The sequence below is a fragment of the Acomys minous genome (genome assembly GCF_964271855.1).
Source record: "Acomys minous genome assembly, chromosome: 19".
Lineage (NCBI taxonomy): Eukaryota > Metazoa > Chordata > Mammalia > Rodentia > Muridae > Acomys > Acomys minous.
This window is the reverse complement of record NC_140499.1, coordinates 30,425,007-30,440,218: the sequence shown is the minus strand read 5'-3', so window position 1 is coordinate 30,440,218 and position 15,212 is coordinate 30,425,007. Positions and strand designations below refer to the sequence as shown.

General features: G+C 42.0%; 1 protein-coding gene across 1 annotated transcript; it reads right to left on the bottom strand.

Annotated features, from left to right (window-relative positions):
- Positions 1 to 470: 470 nt before the first annotated feature.
- On the bottom strand, positions 471 to 8,524 carry TM4SF1 (transmembrane 4 L six family member 1). Its single transcript, XM_084768516.1, has 5 exons — positions 8,172 to 8,524; positions 6,662 to 6,760; positions 6,404 to 6,549; positions 2,648 to 2,828; positions 471 to 776 (listed from the first exon to the last, which is right to left on the bottom strand). The coding sequence occupies exons 1-5, from the start codon at positions 8,346 to 8,348 to the stop codon at positions 762 to 764; spliced, it is 618 nt and encodes a 205-aa protein (XP_084624642.1). The 5' UTR covers positions 8,349 to 8,524; the 3' UTR covers positions 471 to 761.
- Between the last annotated feature and the right edge of the window lie 6,688 nt (positions 8,525 to 15,212).

The window sequence follows — 15,212 nt, the reverse complement described above, 5'->3', positions numbered from 1 at the left end:
ATAAAACCAGAACCACAGCTGAATGGCAGAGAATACGTCATTGTCTGCTCAACAAGCAAGCATTCCCTTGGGGGCTTCCTGGCCCTGCCCTACCGCTCCCATTTTCCCACCGTGGAGATCCACTGCTTTATTCCATTTCCTACTTTCCTTCTCCTCCAACTCTCCTGACCTTTGTCTTTACATACACAATCTTTGTCTCTGAAGAGCAAAGAGCTTTCTACATGCTCGAAGCTTACACCATCTGGTAGTGTTCACAGCCACTGGCAGCATTACATATGTCCCCTCGCGTACTTCAGTTAGCACTTTCTCAATGAGATTTCCAAATCCAGGCAAGTGTGTTTCTCTCATTTCAGGGCCTCTTAGCGATTTGCCCACATACAATTGGGAAAGACCACATAAACAGTACAACGCATCTTTGGGGGGGGGGTTGATCTTTTGCTTAAAACAACAAATACACATATACACAATGGTTAGATGTGATTTTTATCTTAAACGTTGAAGAGTTTAATCTCTCAGCTGTGCTGAGAACAGTTAGTCAGTCTGTAAAATACCTCGGAATGAGTGTGGTTTGGTGCCTCGTTCTTTAAAATAAAGTTTGCTTTATAAATATAAACCCTGACATCGTGGGAAGATGTCAGCACATTTCATTATAAAAGCAGAATGTGTGGGATATGATACAACAGCACAAAGTTTCACAACACAGGTAAAATATACAAATTACAGTGACAGAAAGGGATCCTGTGGTTCTGCCTTGTGTTCTTTTAGCAGTCATATTGCTGTAAAGAAAATGAAATTTACATTAGGTTATTATCAGTGTCAACACACAATGAAATCCACATTCTTTAAATTCCTATTCAAAGCAAACATAACATAGAATGGCCTCAATATTTATCAAAACTTAGCCAGCCACATGATTAGGGATCAAACACGGCTCACAAAATGTTTTCTAAGCAAACCAGACCCACTATCTTCCTAGGGACAAGTTATAGGAAGTGTTCATGGAAACTTTGAGATACTTTCACAGAATTGGCTTGTGTTTTTGTGGGTCTCTGCTCTGGAGGAGTAATTTAAAATAATGTCATGGGAATTTTCCAGTGGTGTGGGCTTCCTGGTGGTGACCTTTCACATCAAATGCTATCAAGATAGGAGTCAGCTCTCCTGTACTAAACGCCCTCTCTTGTGAGGGTATCTTTTGTCTTGCACACAAAGATCTTTCAAAATATTAGGAAGAAGCCTTCTCTACAGTCGATCCAACGACAAACCATGTGCTTGCCTCCAACCCAGAAGGCAAAACATAGAACCAGTTTTGTCCACTGACTCCTACTGTGCCCCAACTGCACCAAATGCCAAAGTCCAGTGGCATACTAAGCTTATTCTCTGTTTAGTATGAGTGACAAAGGTGACCTTGGGTTTGCATTTAGGAATCAGTCTTAGGAGTTTTATTCTGTTCTTACCCTCAGTTGCCAAAAAAAACAAAAAACAAAAACAAAAAAAAACAAAAACAAAAACCAACCAAACCCACAACAGTGAACTTTTCCCACATGGCTGTTTTCTTGGAAATTTGGCAGGACCCCAAGGAAATTCTTATTCTTGTAGATTTGCCTGATAGGTAAAACAGCAACTCCCCGAAATGGGCCAGATTTTAACTCCCCTATCTGTTCAAAAATACGTTTTTAGGATGCTATAGAAAAAATAACTTTCAAAAATACAAAAGAAAAATTAAAAATAACTTTCTCTGTTACAAACAAGTGAATATTTCACTCCTAAATCATATCCTCAGGAAATGGGAGCTTCCTGGTTTTCTTTCACATAGAAAGTTTCTTTCAGAGGGATGTTCAAAGGCTAGTAATTGCACCCCATGCTTACTGATAAGAGTAAGGTATTGTTGCTACTCCTTATTAGGAAAGAATTACAAAGAATCCAACAGAAAATACAACATATAGATTAAGAGGAAGAGCTTGGGCATAAAGTAACTGAAGAATTTAAGTTTGTTACCTCCTGACTAAGTGATTTGAAACATCTTGTCTAATGCTTGAGTCAAGCATGTGAATGGAGAGTGAGTTTGGTATTGCATCTGATGCAATTGATGTTGGTCACTAGTCATGTATACTTAGGCACATGAAGGTAAGCACCATGGACACTGAGATCTGTAACCAGAGCCGGATGAGTGAAACATACAGGGAATCTGACTTGAAAGAGGTTCTGTGGTGCTGTAGAAATGGCTCAGAGGTTTTTAGAGCACTGCCTGCTCTTCCAAAGGTCTTGAGTTCAATTCCCAGTAACCACATGGTAGCTCTCAACCATCTATAATGAGACCTGGTGCCCTCTTCTGGCAAGCAGATGTACATGCAGGCAAAACACTATACTTAATAATTAAATAAATCTTAAGAAAAAAACAAAGAGGTGCTGTATTTATAGGCAAGTGTTCCTATGACCACAAAGCCATCTATAACCTAATTCACTCAGTCTGTGAGACTCAGTGTTGAAGCCAAAATTGAATATAAGAAATGCCTACCCACAAAGACAAAGTAAGAATGGTAGGTTGCGTGTGCCTGGTTTTGCCTTTTCTCTTTGATAAGAAATGTGATGCCTTGCTGCAACTGACCATTACAGAGCTAGGCCTCAGCATTGTCACACAAGCTCTCACCTGTTGGTGAGAGTAGCAATAGCTACATATGCCTCCAAGCACTCCATTTATTACTTGAATGAGACACAAGATGAATTCAATTCCACCGAGAGCCAAAAGGATAAAAAATAGAGTCACATTCCACTCCACAATATGCTTGGGCTCATAGCACTTGGACCATGTAGAAGAATCCAGAATGTACCTGGGGACAGAAGAGAAACTTCAGGCACATGACCACAGCTTAAGAGAATATCTCACAACTTACGGTTTTGTTCGGAAGTCTTTACTCAGAAACACAGAAAGGAATTAACACAATATAGTTAGCAGATTTTTTTCACAACATGCCATTCCAACAAATGACAAGTTTTAGCCCAAATGTTAGTGCAATGATAAAAAATAAAATTAATATACAAAAAATATTGATGCTAATCTAAAATTCTGTGGTTAAAAACTTCTCAGATCAGAGATTTTCATATTCTTTAAAGTACATATAACTTCTTGTGAGATGAAAGAGCAAAGGTATGTTTGCATGATGTTTAAAATCAAGTCATGGATCATATAAATGTGAACTAAAGACACATATGGAAGAATGAGAACAAGTCATGTCCGAGGAGAGTAAACTTAAAAAGAATATTCCTATTCTGTTACTCAGCTTTGTCATTGCTTATGAGAAAGATATTGAGTAAATATTTATTTTGAAAATATATTTTACATTATATTTTCAACTTGAAGATACTAATTGGGATCATTTTATTACGATACCAAATATCGTCCTTTTTAAAAATTATCTAAATTCTACCAAGTTAGAACTCAAGAGGCTTTTTATTTTCAAATGAAATTGTTGACATTTGTTAAGCAAAAAGTAATTCTCAGTAGAAAGTACAAAGATTTAAGTTCAGCCTCTTTACCTTCACGGTGCTGTGCTCATGCCTCGGTAGCAATGAAGACCACCTTTCCTTCAGCTCTTTGACTAAGATTATCACTGAGCTGCTGTGTGAGTTCAAAATTGAGCTAGAGTTGGGCCACATGGTGGGTTCTCTCCTGCAAGAACATGGATTCTAACAAAAAAGAAAGGATCGATGCCAAGTACGCCGACCAGAGAAACAAAGTGAAAAGCTACCAACAAAAACCACCTTCCAGAGAGAAGGCCTGCTATCTAACCACTCAGCAAGGCTAAGTTCTGTGCAGGCAGGGCCAGGGCCTATTCTCCCTAAACCCAGCCAGCAGCACAGAATCTGGAACATGGTGTGTGTCAAAAATCACAGCGTGATAAATAACAACCTGAAGTCTCATTGTCGAGAATCACCAGCTCAAAGCTGGGCATGGTAGCGCACGCCTGTAATCCCAGCACTCTGGGAAGCAGACACAATTAAATCTCCATGAGTTCGAGACCAGCCTGGTCTACAAAGTGAGTCTAGGACAGCCAAGGCTACACAGAGAAGCCTGGTCTTAGAGAAAACAAAACAAAAAAGAAAAAGAAAGAAAGAAAGAAAATCACCAGGCCATGCTAACATCATATATGACTTTTATAAGCACACAAAATGAGAAATGTTGTATGTAGATATACTTTGTGTGTGTGTGTGTGTGTGTGTGTGTGTTTGTGTGTGTGTGTGTGTGTGTGTGTGTGTGTGTGTAGATGTAGGTACATAAATAGGTAGATAGATAGATAGGTAGGTAGATAGATAGACATGCCTTGAATTTCTTTCCTTGCATGTCAGCACGTGCTATGCCACAGAGTATTTGGATGCTCAGTGAAGTAGGGTTCAGTGACGTGGGGATATAAGGAGTGACTTGTCCCACAAAGAGCCTGGTGCATTCCTTATCACTCCTTCCTCCCCCAGCTTGAAACTTTAGAATAGGACGCTGATCCAACAAGAAAGTCACTGTGCTGAACCAAAACAAAACATACCACCACCACTCCACCCCTAAAAATAAGACAACACAAAAAGATGGCATTCTAGACCCATGTGTCTGCTTGTCAGTAAAACAAAATCCATTTTTCAGCTCACAGAGAGTCAAAATTTTCTTCGGCCCTCTTTAATTACTGAAAACTTGCTCAGTGATTTGGAACTTTTAGTTACTCTATGTATTCGAGATTCCTTAACAGATTCGAATAAAGAACGACCTATAAGAAGATTTTTGAGGAACATAAATAAGTACTGGGAGAAGTGTATAATCATCTCTAAACATTTGTTTAGCAGCAGGCATAGCCCTCCATGCATCCCAGATGCATACATCATGACTGTCCTTAGAGGCAGGCTTATGCGACAGTTCTACACGTTTGTGCCAATATGTACAATTTTCTATGAGTGCATTAAGTTCTGAAAAAAGATAATGACAATTGGTGACATTAAAACCTCATCTCCAGTAAGTACTAGGTTTTCTTCAGAGGCTATCATTCTCTCATGTCCATCCTAAGCTAATGCCAGCAGGGCTTCCAGTGTGTCACCCTTCGCATGAACATAACACACGGCATCTCATTCCCGCTCATGAGCACTGCCAATGTTTCCACTCTACAGACGAAGTCACTGAGGGACAGAAAAATTAGTTCGCTTCTTCCTGTTCTTAGAGAGTGAGTGGGGAGCTGAGATTAGACCCAAGTCTAACTCAAGTTTTTCACCTCGTGAGGGAAAAATTAAATATGCCCTGTCTCTTCCTCCCTCTCTCCACATCTGTGTCACACAATTTGTGAGGGACAATATTATTGATAATATAAGGGAAAGTCCACAGTCATTTTTATTTTCTAATTTTTCTCTATCAAATCCTTAACCTTTCAAACTCAAACTCAAACAGCTAAATCATGTCTGGGGAGATAGTCCATGGGTTAAGAGTATGTGTTACTCTTACATAGGAAGTTAATTCACTTCCTGGCACTCACATCAGGTAACTCACCTGACACATTTTTCTGGACTCTGTGGGAACTAACAATCATAAATACACATGCTCTATCTATCATCTATCATCTATCTATCCATCTATCTATCTCACACATACACACACTCACACACAAGTATGCATACACATGCATGCTCACACAACTAAAAATAAAAAAATAAAATCTTTTCTTTTAAAGCAGCCAAGTCAGGAAGGAACAAACTGTACTCATTCATTTCCACATATACCAGTTTCCACCTGCTTTTCTGATTCTGTTCCTTTGTCATAATTGATTAAAAATAAAAGGAAAGAAAGACAATACCAACAGCAGACAATGAGGTCTTTCTTAACTCCATTGAGTAGTGGATAAGATCTTTCCCGTGTTTTCTGGTAACTTAAGTCAAGGGTGTGTTACATGTGAGCCAGAATATGCAGGTGTAGGGTGGGAGCGTTGTTTGGTGTGGACTTTGAATATGTAAGGGTACTGTAATTCTTTCTTGTAAACTAGCAAACTGTGTTGCGTTTAATCTGTGTGTCTCTGAGATTTAAAGGACACACTAGCCAGGCATAAACTCTATGAGGTAGAAAGCCTGAATTCAAAGATTCGCTAGTGCTTTCTGGTAATGAGACCTAGGGTGAGTCGCTTTGCACCTTTCTCTGCCTCTTTTTGTCATTTGTAAAAGAAAAGTGATTGCAGGCGTATCTACATAGGGCTGTCCTGAGATCAAAATCAGCGAATACAGCCAACGGTCGTCACGATTTGCCCAGACTGATGACTACCCTTCCATTCTTACACGCTGCATGATTTGGAGTAAAGAAATACTGGGTGGACAGATATGTAAATGACTTAGTTTCATGTGTGGTAGTTAAGAATGAGTTTCTAGGTAAGGAACAATTACGTACTGTCCATCGGTGTTGGCAAAGGTGTAGTTCCACACACCGTGGGAATCGCTACACTTTGGCCCTTCTGCCAAACCCAGTGCTGCCACAATGACACAGTAGCCAGATCCTGCAATTCCAATGAGAGCAGCCATGACAGAAGAAAGCATCTATGGAGAGAAAACAAACAAACAAACAAACAAACAAAAAAACAAGAAGTAAGCCGCAATCCTGTCTCAGGGAAGAAGCACTTTCACTGGTGCGCAGCGCACGGTCACTTACTGAACATCTCTTGCCATAGCTTTCGTAGCCGCAGCAGCCGCAGCAGCCACAGCAGTCATCTTCCTCCTGGCCGATGAACACAAGCGCTGGCAGGAGCATCTGACCGGAAGGCAAGCAGAATCAGTCACTGATTTCCCTGAGTTCATGGGGCGGTTAGGCATGTCTGTAAACTATACCTGTTCCCGCTGATTAGATTAACCAGGATGTAAAGGTATTACATTTGCTTGTTTCTATGTACAGTGGGTGTATATAGAATGGGAAACAATAATCTGTAAAGGGGAACGTTTTTAAAGAGGTTTAACATTATTTTCATATGAAAGCTCCTGGCACTGTTAAGCCTAAAGTCAGTCTTTAAATCTGACTCCCTCCCCCCCACCCTCCTGAGTAAAAAATAGAAGATCTAATCTTGAGTAGAGTGACTGAAACATTTTGAGTAAGCAGAAAAGATTTTAAACATTTTTTCTATAGAAAAAAAAGTATTATCTGTTTTTTGAAGATACAAAGGTGCCATTTGACCTCAGCAATGGGGTTCTTCTAATAAGAATGAACTACTTGAGGTTTAAGGACAAAGAAACTAAGCACAGTGACGTCATACAGTGATGTCACTCAGTGACGTCACACGGTGACTATGTTCATTTACACCATTGTATTTGTACTGACTATGGGAATATGGATGATAATGATGCTTACGTTCAAAACACATTTGCCATGCCATGCTATAGTGAGTACATGTCTTAGGTTTAAATGTGTCAATTTTAGTTAGCAAAGAAAATAATATTCTCTATGACAGTAGCGATTTCATAAAATTTCTCTTTGCAATTCTTAATTCCAGTATTTTAAATGAGCAAGAGCAAATGTGTCTACATTCCATCTGTGTTGTGATCAGAGCTAATACTTTCGCCTCCCAATGTGTCAAGTAAATTCCTCTCAACTTCAACTAAAAACAAACTGTGGGGAGCCGGGGTGGGGGGTAGGGTGGGGAATATACAACAACATTCCACTATTAGACTGAGATACTAACCTGCTTCTAACTCCAACCCCAGGAAAAAAACTTAGAGTTATTTGAAAATACCAGTGCGCTCATTTAGTATTTTCCCCGACTCACAGATCCTTGAAAATAAGCAACAGAAAATAATTTATACCCTAAACTGTTATCTTGGAACCAGCCAACTCTCTGTTAGCTCCCTGAAGCAAATGAGAAGCGACTGCCACTCCAGGGCTCAGAAACTCGATAGTCTCTCAGGTCCCCTTGTAATGTGACCGTTTTTCAAGCTACAAAGTAAAAGCTTCAGGGAAAAGAGAGCTTGTTCTAAGGTAAATCATTTGATTAAAACAGCAACTAATAAGATTAGCGAAAAGTTTAGCACAACCTTGGAATATTCTGCTTTCGAAAGAAAAAACAGCAACAATGACAAAATCCACAATATTTATATATGGGCGCTATAAGAAAACTTCGCGTGAGAAGAATGCACACTACCATCTGAGACGAGAGGAATTTTTAGTGACTTACCAGCAGGCCTCCGCCTACGATGCCGGCAAAGTACCACACGAAGCGGCTAAGGTGGTCTTCAAGAGCATACTTTGTTTCCCCATTTGGAAAGTAGAGTAAAATGTTAGCTATGATGCAGCAGACAGAAAGCCACACCAGAGAGTGTCCGATGCCTCTTGCACACTTTACATAGCCCATAGTGGCAGCAAGAGCCTTGCAGGTTTTTCCTCCCTTGCGTCTCTTCCGCTCGGTGATGGCCCAGATCAGAGGATAGTTCTTCGTCAGTTTGTGGAGAAGGCAGAGGCGGCTCCCAGTCCATTCCTGCGTCCACTTAAATAGTGCCAGTTCTTGGTGCCAGTAAATGAAGTACTATGCTTTCATTGGTCCAGATTTCGGTCTCCGGTTAGGGTGGAGGCATGTGAAGGAATGCCCCGCCCTTCAAATGAAATCCTTGGGACAATGAAACTAAGAGTAGGATGTGAGAAACAGCCTCAGTCACAGGCAAGAGGGAAAATGAGTAATCCACTGTGCAGCTTGCTCACAGGGTAAAGATGCAGAGGAAGTCCGGCACAGTCTTCCAGTAACTGCTGAGAGACAGTGGTGGGACGCTTTGACGCTTTGAAAGAGCTGTGATTTTTCTCTTGGAGCCTTTTGGACGGCTTCCAATCTGAGGCTGTGTTCACTTCTACATCAGCACTCATTTAATTTGCGACCCGGGGCAAGTTTCCTAAGCTCTGAGCTCATTTCCTTGTCCATTCAAGACAACGTGTCCATGCTGTCACTCACAGGTTTAAGGAGGCTGCTGGGAAAATTACAGAGTGGCATCCTTTCCTCTGCCCCCGGCTAGCTAGGCAGGACAGATCCCATAGCTGGCCTCCCTGGTCCTCGCTGCTGAGGGCATGGGCCTCACAGCAAGATAGTAGCCAGCAACAACGCAGCTCCAGCATTCCTGAGTAATGCCGTGTAGCAAAGCGGTGCCAGGAAAGAAGGAAGGCCCACAGCATGGCTTAGTGTGGAAAACGGAAGAAGACTCATTCATATACCCTTCCTTGGTAGGTCAAGGGAGTAGGCTAAGAAAGGCTGATGACTCCAGCTCAGATCAGACGTATGCCAAACCTATAGAGCAAGATCCATACTAACCCACTGTACACTGGGGAGATCAACAGTAAATGGAAATCCCAAAGCCAACTGGACAGAAGAAATAAGTGTAAATTCAGAAAAGCCTGAACTGTCTGGATGTGTGCAGGGTGACTTTTTTTTCCCCCTTGCAGAACAAAAGCCTCGCTCTGCCACCATCACACCTCTTTTTTTTTTTTAAGATTTATTTATTTATTATTTATACAGTGTTGTACCTGCATTGTGAGCTTGCACGCCAGAAAAAGGCACCAGATCTCAGTATAGGTGGTTGTTAGCCACCATGTGGTTGCTGGGAATTGAACTCTGGACCTTTGGAAGAGCAGACAGGGCTCTTAACCACTGAGCCATCTCTCCAGCCCCCACCATCACACTTCTAACAAGGTGTGTGGTCTCTCTGCTGGATTGTGAGTCCAGTGTAAAGATAGCATCCCATAGCTGATGAGTGGATTTTTTTAAAAAATAAAAACAAAAACAGCAAAGCATTTAGAAATCGCTTTTCCTTAAAAGCACCCAGGTCTTACTTTGCGTACGAGGTTACTATAAAACAGAATAATGTTTTCTTGACCTTTGTCTCAAATTTGTCTCCTTTACTTTGGGTCCCCTCCTTCCCTGCACGTGCTGATATGTGAAACATTCTGTCTAGAAGCTAGCAGTGCCCAGCGTGCTCCCCCAAGTGACAAGAACCTTTTCTGAGCACGTGTAGAACCATCAGTCCTACCCTAGTGCTCCAGTTTTTTTCTCTAAACACACACACAAAAACCATAAACCAAATTCACCCCAAATTCACTGAAGATTGGGGTCATTGGACAACTTTGTTTGTTCCTGCTCACAGTACATTGATTAAATCTCATCTTTCTGTTTTTTTACCATAATTTCTTTCTCTGCGTGGCATATTGAGCCACATGGGACTCTGCCCTTAAATGCCAGTTACACTTAGACTGTTTTTGTTATAATCTTCTTTTCTACTGCTCTGATCCATCAGTAGCCAAAATGGGGGAAAGTGTTCATTTGAGTACTTAGCCCCGTACCCTCTAGTTCTTAAAGCCTCTGACTTCTCTCTCCCGTGCCTAGGGCCAGCAGTGGAAAAAAAAAAGGAGAGTGTGGCACTTGGATATTTCAGAAAGTCTGAAGTAAGATCCAATGCGCTCTGCCTTCCTGCTTTACGGGCTGAGACAGGTCACTTACCTTCCTGGACTGTCCCCTAGTCTACACAACAAGTACACTACATGAGTATCTGAAGCAGTGGTTTAGACTTTCAACGTTTGTGAGCATTGCTATGATAGTGATTCTCTCTAGAAGGGAGGGGGGTGCAATATCCTTGCTTGTAAACAATCACTTTTTCATTGTTTCTAGACAGGCATAAACTCTAATCGAAGCTAATTGGTAAATTCTTTTCACACTTCTCACGGAGTAGCTTGTCTTGAGAGCACTTTAACCACACACAAAGATTTAGGACCCACCCTCAACACAATGAAGAGAAAGTTTTGGGTGAGGCACGGGGAATATACATTTTTAACATTCTACATGAGTCCTTTGTTTTCTCAAGTTTAGGAACCAAAACCTCAGATAAAGGGTCATTCATGTCTGATACTCCCTGAGGCCCTCCTTTAACGCTCTTTAGCTATGGCCACCATATGGTGGAACATAAGCTGGTCGAGCAAGGCCTGTTGCAAAGGCCGGGAGTCAGATGACCTGACAGAATGGCTTTGTCTTTTGGGGAGGACAACTGGCACAAGGGAGCCAATTATTTGTGATTCTCCTCCCTCAGCCTTTTGAAAGCAGCGATCTGAGGAGAATGCCACCATACCTGGCCTTTGGAATACATTCCCCCCTCCATATACACCCTCTTGTCTCCTTCAGTGTCCTATGCTTCTCCTCTGCAGTTGGCCTCCTAACATCAGAAGAAAGCAGCGTTTCTGCTCTGTGTTTCTGGCTTAAAAATAAGTATGCTCTGGTGCCTCATATTTGACCACGTCCCCTGGATGGGGAGACCTGGTGGCACTCAGAGGAAGGATAGCAGGCTACCAAGAAGAGACTTGATACCCTATGAGCATATACAGGGGGAGGACGTCACTCTCAGTCACAGTCATAGGGGAGGGGAATAAGGGGGAAATGGGAGGGAGGGAGGAATGGGAGGATACAGGGGATGGGATAGCCATTGAGATATAACAAGAATAAATTAATAAAAAAATAAGTATGCTATTGGGGACAATGTCTCAACCATGTGGCCACGCTACTAGCCAGTCCTCAGTTAGGGGATAATCAAGCCTTCCTTTTGGCCAAGAACCTGGTTGAGACACACAACCGCCACCTTCACAGAGCCTTTCCACTCTCCGTTCACTCTACACCCCTTGGTGTTGGGCCTCCTTCTCCTCTGACTGTATTTCTGCCTTGAGCACCATCTTCTCTTGGAGGATTATTTTGTAGACTTCTACTCACAAGTGAGTTGAACTTCCTTGATGTGAACATCTGCAATCTAGAATGTTCCAAAGTCCAAAACCTTTTCAGCACTGATGCTGATAGCACAAGTGGAAAACTCTATATTTTATCTCATGTAGTAGGCTGCCATCAAGACACTGGCGCAGGGCCGGGGGATGTGCCATATCGGTTCATGCCTAGCATGTGCAAGGTCATAACATGGCCACAGAGTTGATCCCCAGAATACCAAAACAAACAAAAAAAACAGCAAACAAACAAACAAACAATACCACCAAACTAAAGATGTATTGAAAATTTCTACTGCTTAAAATTAGCTTTATCCCATGGGTATTGTGCTAGGTGCACACACAAAAAGAAAGGTTAAGTGAATGTTATGCTCAAGCTTGGGTCTTATTCCCCATGTACCTCCTCATTCTATATGTATGAAAACATTCCAAATATGTAATCTGGAAGCTCTGATGTTGAATAAAGGATAAACCCATGTAATTATCCGAAAGACCTCCCTGAAGACCTGTTCACTGATGCTCTGTTCCACCTGCATTCTTCTCTAGCCCATCACACCCTGCTCTGTTAACACTGCGGAGCTATCATCACCTGAAATTATCCCATGCCATCACCTGTTTCACTCCTCTCTCCTCCCCCACTGACTGCAGGCACCTCTGTGTTGTTCACCATGGCTACCATGCTCGACACAACCCCCGGTACAGCACAAGTGTTTAACAAATGTTGTTAAATATTTGAGTGCATAAACCATTTGAATCAATGTCTTTATATTTTAAAGATTTATTTGTTTTTATTTTAGATGTGTTGGTGGCTTGTCTGCATGTATGTCTGTGCACTGTATGTGTGCATGCCTGGTGCCTGAGGAGCACAGAAGAAGGTGTCATACTATCTGGATCTGGAGTTACAGGGGGTTGTTAGGTCACTTGTAGGGGCTTAGAATCAAACCAGCCCCAGGTTTGAAAGAGCAGTTAGCATTCTTAATTGCTGAGCCATCTCCCCAGCTTTTGATTTTGAAGCTTCTTAATAGTATGAAAATCTAGTTGTCCCTCTGCGTTCTGTGCCTTCTGTGTGCTCAAGATCCAGCTTATAAAGCCTTTGCTACTCACACTATTTTTCCTTAGGCTACTTAGTCTGTGCAAGTTATCTGTGCCTTGGTTTCTGTTATCCATTTCTAATATATATTGTGTTCATATTACGTCTTTCTAATGAATTGCTGGAGACACGGCAGTAAAACAAAACAACAATTGTGTTCTTAAAAGCATCCATGCTATGAAAAGGAGACAGATTTTTTAAATAAGTTAATTATGAGTGCAAAAGGGTGATTAGGTGGAAGACAGGATGGAGAGGGCCTCTCTGAGACAGATAATAAAATTTAATCTCATAAGATGTGATGTGAAGAAGTGAGTCAATGCATATACGGCTCAAAGCATGTGGTGTTTAGCAACAGCACAGTTCACATTATTTATTATTTCCGGCTACTTTCAGCCACCCGTTCTTTCAGGTAAGATGCCTTAATCTCGTTTATGATACATTTCATTCATTTTTCTAGGATTCAATCAATCTGATATTGTTGCCTCTCTTTATTGTTCTAGATTAATTTTTTAAGTGCCAGAGTCCCTGGCTCACTTCTAGCTCACACATGCCTCTGAGATCAATGAGCAGAGGCTCTGGGAAGAATGGCTTTTACTACAGTGGATGGCTCTTACTATAGTGGAGAGCTACAGATCCTTGAGCGCCAGTCACAGGCTCTCAAATCCGTATTTCAGTATGCTGTTCTACTTCCAGAAAGTTCTGTTTCTCCTGCCCTGGTCCACCCAGCTCTGCTCCCTGGGCTGAAGGGTGCCTTCTAGTATATTGTACCAACTCCCTTCCTCCACGAGTGCTCGTGATTGTGATTTTAACACAGCATGCCCCATGCGGCACGCACCATAGTGTGGTGTACGAATAGGTAGCTTCTTAAGCCCAAACTGAGACTGAGGTACCAGATAGTTGGAACCTTCTCATCACACCGCCACAAGGGCAGAGCAGTTGAGACAATGCCAGGCATTTCAATGGTTTCTTCCCCCCCCCCCATAAATTTATTATAATTTATTCATATTACATCCTGATTGCTATTCCCTCACTTGTGTCTTCCCATTCCCACCTTCCCTCCCTCTTATGCCCTATTCCCCTCCCTTAGACCTCTGACAAGGGAGGACCTCCTCCCCTATAATCTGACCACAACCTATCAGGTCTCATCCGGGTAGCCTGCATCCCCTTCCTCTGTGTGCTTGCCCGGCCTCCCCACCAAGAGGAAGTGATCAAATCAGGGGCACCAGAGTTCATGTCAGAGGCAGACCCCACTCCCTCCTCCCCACAATGGTTGAGAATGAGCTGTCCATTGGCTATAAACATTTGCCAAATGAATAAATATTTGCTCACATAAATAGGTTAGAGTTGAGGATGTTTGGTTCTAAGGTTATTTGCCTTTAAGAAAAGTCAACAGAACTTGAAAACTTAGGCAACGTTGACATTTATCATGCTCACGTGTCTGCTCGTGTGTATGGATGACAGTGGGTGTGCATGGAAACCAAGGGTTTGATGTCGGGTTTCTTCCTTAATTTCTTATCCACCTTAGTTTTTGAGACTCTGGTCTCACTGAACCTGAAGTTCACCAATCAGTTAGATGATTAGCAGGCCAGTGAGCGCCAGGATCCTCCTGTCTCTGCCTCCTCAGGGCTGGGATTCCAGCCACCTGCTGCCATGTACTGCCATGTGTTACCACATGCTGCCACATGCCTTATGCTTTACAATGATTCCTGGGACCCAAACTCAGAACCTCACGTTTGCACTGAAAACGCTTGATCGACATCTCTGTCTCCCCAGTCTCAAAAAATTGTCATATTTCAATCAGAAAACATTTCTGTCTTACTCATCATTCATAAGCGTGTGGCGTGCACTTTTATGTCTGCTTGCACACCTCATCCTACATGCATGATAAACTTTCAAGGACAGTTCCAAAGAAAATTCCTACAATACCAAGTGCCATGTTAGCATAGCGTTCCAAGATGAAAGAAGTCTCAAAAAAGTGACTGGCTCTGCTCTTACCCTTTCATAGGCCACGATGGACATCTTATAGTTAAAGATGTTTTTTAAAAAAAAACACACACACACACAAAACAAAAACAGTCAAACTTTCCCGGGGTTGTGCAGCTGGTTAAAACAATGGAACTGGGTAACTTTTAGGAGCTTAAAATTAGAAGCCTGTGGTTCTGCGTGTTTGTGAGAATCAAGAAAAAGAAAGATTCAAACTTGGAGCTCAGGCCCTCTAGTTGTACTCTTCTGCACACGTTTCCCCGCCTTGTTTAGAGACACTGGTTCCTTGCTCCTGTGAGTGTGACAAGTGTTATAACTCACACGTAGTAACCATGCTCGTTACAGCTTATGATTATAGGTAACCAAAGCCAGCTCAGCTGCCTTGGCTAAGGAAGCGTCCATTAGGAA

Bases quoted from the DNA above. Each gene is read 5' to 3' on its own strand.
- TM4SF1 (XM_084768516.1), bottom strand. From the start codon at position 8,348: ATGGGCTATGTAAAGTGTGCAAGAGGCATCGGACACTCTCTGGTGTGG. The intron at 6,761-8,171 runs GTAAGTCACTAA...CCTTCCGGTCAG, and splicing joins TCGTAGGCGGAGGCCTGCTG to ATGCTCCTGCCAGCGCTTGT. The intron at 6,550-6,661 runs GTAAGTGACCGT...TTCTCTCCATAG, and splicing joins GCTATGGCAAGAGATGTTCA to ATGCTTTCTTCTGTCATGGC.